The 6,337-nt window shown below is 43.8% G+C and overlaps 1 protein-coding gene across 1 annotated transcript; it reads left to right on the top strand.

Moving 5' to 3' along the window:
- Positions 1–361: 361 nt before the first annotated feature.
- On the top strand, positions 362–5,975 carry LOC119324239 (glutathione reductase, cytosolic-like). Its single transcript, XM_037598002.1, has 16 exons — positions 362–762; positions 863–927; positions 1,021–1,090; positions 1,366–1,437; positions 1,539–1,742; positions 2,070–2,143; positions 2,232–2,315; positions 3,179–3,266; positions 3,356–3,437; positions 3,773–3,846; positions 4,306–4,413; positions 4,529–4,593; positions 4,884–4,997; positions 5,278–5,377; positions 5,490–5,543; positions 5,641–5,975. The coding sequence occupies exons 1-16, from the start codon at positions 607–609 to the stop codon at positions 5,734–5,736; spliced, it is 1,506 nt and encodes a 501-aa protein (XP_037453899.1). The 5' UTR covers positions 362–606; the 3' UTR covers positions 5,737–5,975.
- The last annotated feature ends 362 nt before the right edge of the window (positions 5,976–6,337 follow it).

The following is a 6,337-nucleotide window of genomic DNA, read 5'->3' as shown; positions in this document are numbered from 1 at the left end:
CATGATATACACACTCATGCATATTCTAAAAAAAAATAGATGTATGTTTTTTTTTAAATGCTGTCTTGGTTCGAGTACGACACTCGAGGTCGTCCCTTCACTTGACCGCCCGTCTGAACACGTCACCCCCGCAGGAGATCCGAGAGGATGGCTACTATGTCATCGCTGATGCCTCTCTCGCCCGAGTTGTCACTGCTGATGTAAACACGCGCGATCATTAGGCACTCAGTTTAGACGTTTTTTTCTTTTCCCTTAAAACTGTCTGCCACTACTTGAGAAGTTGAGATGCTGATTTGGCTAACATAAGCGGCGTCTGATGCTCTGAAAACAGTACGATCCCGTGGAGCCGTGGAGGACCGGTGGCGAGCGACGCGGAAGTCGCGAAGCGGGCCGGCTCCACGTCTCCCGTCCGGGAACGAATTTAAGCCCGAGGGGACAAGTTTCCGATCATTCTTCCTCCTCCTCCCCTCCGTATAATAAGATCCATCCGTCCATCCTCTAATCCCGTAGCAGCCAGCGTAGCCTAGCCGCCCCCACCTGCTCTCCTCCGCTCCGGGATCCATCCGTCCACCCAGGCCGTCGTCGACCTAGGGTTTTGTGCAGACCATGGCGCGGAAGATGCTCAAGGACGGGGAGGCGCCCGCCGTCGCCGACGCCGACGGCGGCGGGGGCGAGGGGAGCTACGACTACGACCTCTTCGTCATCGGCGCCGGCAGCGGCGGCGTCCGCGGCTCCCGCACCGCCGCGGGATTCGGGGCCAAGGTCTGCGCGCCCCCTCCCTCCGCTTGCTTGTTTCCCCTCCTCATCCCCCCGCATCCCGCTGTTCGTTATCCAGCTGAGATTCTGAGGTGGTTTTCTTCAGGTTGCGATCTGCGAGCTCCCGTTCCACCCCATCAGCTCCGAGTGGCTGGGAGGACACGGCGGAACGTAAGCACAATCCCGAATTACCTGCCTCCTCTGCATTTTTCTTGCTGGAATTGCCCTCTGAATCTGTTATCTGTGTGTGCTCGCTGCGTTTAGGTGCGTCATACGTGGCTGTGTCCCGAAGAAGATTCTCGTCTACGGGGCATCTTTCCGGGGGGAATTCGATGTAAGTGGTCTTATGCAAGCTAGTAGCTGTTGTTGTCCTGTGAAGTATGTTAAAAAATAGTACTGCTATTACTTTGCCTAAAAAAAAACAGTATCACCTCCTCAGTTGACCAAACTGTCAGATGTTGCCGCACAACCACCATCCTTAGGCTATAGCCAAACTATTGTAGCTGCTGGCATCAAATCCAATTATTCTTTTACTCTTTAACTTGTGTAATCTACATTGGGAGCAGTGTTCTGGTGTGCTTATTTTCATAACCTGTGTGACGAGTGCAGGACGCCAAGCAATTCGGGTGGGAGATCAACGGCGACATCAACTACAACTGGAAAAAGTTGCTGGAAAACAAGGTCAGGCACATACACATCACCTTGGCTGAGCACATTCATCGTTCATACTGGGCACTAGTATAGGTGCCTGTGACCCAAGATCATGATTCTTTGTCCTGCAGACTCAAGAAATTGTGAGATTAAACGGAGTGTACAAGAGAATCCTTGGTGGTTCTGGCGTGACGATGATCGAAGGGGCAGGGAGTATAGTTGATGCTCATACCGTTGAAGTCACCCAGCCAGATGGTTCAAAGCAAAGGCACACGACCAAGCACATATTGATTGCAACTGGTAGCCGGGCAACTCTGGTCGACATTCCTGGAAAGGTTTGGGAAGTTCCCCTTGAGAATTTTTTTATGTTACATCTATTACTGGGTGGTGTTAGTGCTAACATGTTTTCTTAGCTCCTCTGTCTTCCTCTGCCTGTGTTTCTGTGGTTTCAGAATGTTTAATTTTCGACCATGTGATGTACTCATTGTGATTGTATTCTCATTAGTGCTTCACATGAATAATTCTTTTGGTTTGGAACATGCTTACTTAGCCATCTCCGTCTGCCTTTGGGTTATCGAGATTTTTTTTTTTTTTACATTTCACTTATTTCTGTATTCTTCATGATCATTCTGCCCTACACCAATGGGGATATTCAATTGCAGGAGCTGGCTATTACTTCAGATGAGGCTTTAAGTTTGGAGGAGCTACCGAAACGTGCTGTGATTCTTGGTGGCGGGTATGGTTCTAGATTTATTTAAGTACCCTGTACCATACTGTTATTATTTTTTATTACCAATTCTTCCTAACCAACCGCGTCATTGCAGATATATTGCTGTTGAATTTGCTTCTATCTGGAAGGGGTTGGGTGCTGAAGTAGATCTATTTTATAGGAAAGAACTTCCTCTAAGGTATGTAGGTTGATCTGCTGTCACCATGGGCACTGCACAAAATTTCTGGTCCTTTACCCAAATAATATACTGCATAAATTCACAAGAATTTTCATGTAGTTTGTGCAGTTAGAGATGTCATGTCACACTAGCATGTGCCTGAAGTCGATATTGGCCCGTTTTTTTAGCTGCAGTGTCACTTGTTTTCTTAAGGCACTCAGTTTAGTTTCCTAGACCATTATGATGTTCCGCTTGCACCTGAAAGTAAAAAGGCACCCAAGCAATGTATTTTTGTGTGGTTTAGCATTATACTGAAAAGTGGATGGTGTGATTTTTAGCTTTTCCATTAAGTAGTGATTGACATTGTTCAAATTGTTTGGAACCTGTTATGTGCATGGATTGCATTAGGAAGTATATCTAAATAGAAATAGAATTTTATTTAAACAGGAAATAGAATTGTTTAAATAGGAAAGAGAAGATTAGAGTTAGAGCTTGGATTGGTCTCCTTCAAGTTATCACTTATGGTCAAGTAGTCCTCCTATATAAGGGACAACATATGTACCCATAATCAGTCAAGAAATAAGAGAAAAACTTATCAATCTATCATCTCCCTTATTCATCCTCCCAACCCTATGGTCTGCTCCCCAATCCCTGTGCCGTGATGTTTGGACATCTTCATGCCAGTAGTTACTACCCAGGTTGTTGCAGACTCTAGTAGAACCCAAACCCTTGCTCTGATTATAATTTTAGAACATGTCTGCGTAAAAATAAATTATGCCATTGGCATTTAGTATTCTAAATTCTTATATATTTCACGTCGTGGAGTTCTCCAAACATTAGTATCTGACAGAAAGGTGAACGTAACAATACACTGCCACTTGTAGGGGTTTTGATGATGAGATGAGAACAGTTGTTGCAAGTAACCTTGAAGGAAGGGGAATCCGATTGCATCCAGGGACAAATTTGACCGAGGTGATTTATGCTAAATTCATAAAGTTCAGTTCGCTTTCCTTATGTTCAGGGTGCAGTTTGTCTTGATCAATTTCATTTATGTAAACCAGTTGAGTAAAACAGCCGATGGCATTAAAGTTGTGACAGATAAGGGGGATGAGCTCATTGCAGATGTTGTTCTTTTTGCTACAGGTAATTACCATGTTTTGTTTGTTTGTTTTGACACTAAGTTTATCTGTTCCATTTAAGCACTTGCACATCATGCAATCAATAAAGGGACAACCCGACACCTCCTGGTTACTTGTGTCTGTAGAGCAAAAAATATACTGTTTTCTGAAACTTGTACTGATTTATATTTTAAAAAGATAACTATCCACTTATTTGTTGTCACATATTAATCTGTTGTGGCTGGATGTGGAAGAATCAGACACTTCTGGTTTCCTTGCTCTGTTTAGAATGTAATATTTATTTTGCATTGAATATGCAAGTTCAGAATTATTCTTATGCCTGGTTTTTAACTTGTGCAGGTCGTGCGCCGAACTCCAATAGGCTGAACCTGGAAGCTGTTGGTGTTGAGGTTGATCAAATAGGAGCCATCAAGGTTTATCTTCTTTCTTTATTCACCCTTTTTGTACCTCCTAGTTGATATTATATACTCTTATAGGAGTACATTGGAAATTTACTTCTCATATTTCTGTTTCTGCCCTGACAAAACCACTTGTGAACTCGGGTCTTGTGTCCATATTATGCACTGGGCATGCTATTAATTTCTGCATTGTATACTCTTGGCAATCCGAAACAATATTTACTTCTCATATCTCTACCCTGACAAACCCACCTGTGAACTTGGGTCTGCGTCCATATTCTGCACTTCAGTTATGCTATTAGTTTATGCATTGTGTGCTTCAGGCATTCTGAATAATACGATTTTCACGTCTGTTTAGGTTGATTGGGTCTGTGTCCATATTATGCACTGGATTTGCTATTTAATTTCTGGATAGTATATAATTTTGGCACCCTGAATAATATAGTTGTTAATTTTGGCTTCATGTCTGTTTAGGTTGATGAATACTCCCGTACATCAGTTCCAAGTATATGGGCTGTGGGTGATGTAACGAATCGGATTAACCTAACACCTGTTGCTCTGATGGAGGCTACTTGCTTCGCTGTAAGTGATAGCTGTTGTTTGTAATCCCTTCACAGTAACTGGTTCTGTTCGTTCTGCTTGTTGTCTTTGTGTTTAAAATCAGCTCTATTTATTCTTCCCCATCTTTTCGTTACAGAAAACTGTGTTTGGTGGCCAGACAGTTAAGCCTGATTATAAAGATGTACCTTGTGCTGTTTTCTGGTAAGTGATTACCTTAATTTAGTTTAAATTACCTATTTTGTACTTAGATTTAGCAATTTGTTTCAAGCTTTTCTCTGAGAAACATGTGGTTCTGTATTTTGTTCGTGTCACTACAGTTAAAGAGTAGAATGACAGGATAGCTCCTTTTGCGTCAATGAAACATGCTGTCATTTACCCCTAAAAACCTCTGCTAGACTACCACGCTTCTATGTTTTTTGAAATGTGCTACTTTATTGCACTATCATCCCCTCAAAGTGTTATAATGTGAGATTATGCTTTTGTGAAATTAGCATTCCACCACTATCTGTCGTCGGTCTGAGCGAACAAGAGGCTTTGGCGGAAGCCAAGAATGATCTTCTTGTTTACACATCAAGTTTCAACCCAATGAAGAACAGCATATCCAAGTAAGTATCTTATGTATCATGAGATTATCTGTTACTCCCTCCATTCCGATTTACTCGTCGTGGTTTTAGTTCAAATTTGAACTAAAACCATGACGAGTAAATCGGAACGGAGGGAGTACACAGTAGTTTCTCTTTTCCCCTTTTGTGCTCATTAAGAGCTATCTCGGTGTTTTCACTGGTTTGTGCACCACTGCATTGTATCAACATTCTGTTTGATACTAAGTTCCTTGTTCTCGTGGGGAAGGTTTCTGATTTTGTTTCTTTTTTATTAATCTTAAAGACGCGTGGAGAAGTCTACCATGAAACTGGTGGTCGATGCTGAGACCGATAAGGTACTCGGTGCAGCCATGTGTGGACCAGATGCAGCTGAAATTATGCAGGTACACATATTTGAAGTTCTCGTCTTCTTTCTTTTCTTTTTAAGGTGATTTTTTTTCTGTTGTTTGTTTGATGTATTCTATACCTGAGCTTCTACACACGACAAAAATGCAGGGCATTGCTGTTGCGCTCAAGGCTGGAGCTACCAAGGCGACCTTCGACAGCACCGTAAGTCGAAAGAGATTGCATTCACATGAGAACCGAGGTCTCCAGATCTCAAGTGTTTTTTCAGATTTTAACTGTACCCTGTTGGCTGGCTTTGCAGGTCGGGATCCACCCTTCTGCAGCGGAGGAGTTTGTGACGATGCGGACCTTGACCAGGCGCGTGAGCCCGCCATCCAAGCCAAAGACGAACTTGTAAGCAAGATCCCTGCAATGTTTTGGACCAAAATTATACTGGTGTGGCCACGGGAACTGTAGACACAGACTCTTGTTTCAGTTTGCTAGCCCTGCTCTTGGCATTTGACCTGAAAGTGTGATACGGTGTATCTGATTGATGGTAGAAATAAGTTTCTGTGGAACAGTTTGTACAGAAATGGTGGGTATTGTCATGATTTCCAACCCAAATAAGCCCTTGATGTTGAAATATTTTACCATTTAGCCTGTATATTTTCCCATTTAGCCTGCATCTCATGCCAGTCCCTGATATACCTGGGCATCTACCGGGCGGGGCCTACCAAAGCCTGACATAGAAAACCTAGGCCCGAGTGTGGCCTGGCTGTCGGGCCTAAATATTAAGCCCAAGCCAGGCCCATCATGCAAAACCCGTTGGGCCTTGGGCCGGGCCTCTTCCTTAAACTGCAGAAATGACGGGCCTGGCCTTGCCTGGCCACCAGGCTCAAAATCTAGGCGCATGCCTTGCCCGTGGGCAAGGTCGGGTTGGGTTGGGTCGTTTGGGCCGGGCTGCCCATGGCCAGGTATGCGACCGGCTGTCTGTCAGTTGACTGAAATAAGATTTTGAG

This window comes from Triticum dicoccoides, chromosome 6B (assembly GCF_002162155.2).
Source record: "Triticum dicoccoides isolate Atlit2015 ecotype Zavitan chromosome 6B, WEW_v2.0, whole genome shotgun sequence".
Classification (NCBI taxonomy): domain Eukaryota; kingdom Viridiplantae; phylum Streptophyta; class Magnoliopsida; order Poales; family Poaceae; genus Triticum; species Triticum dicoccoides.
This window is presented reverse-complemented; position numbering and strand designations above follow the sequence as displayed.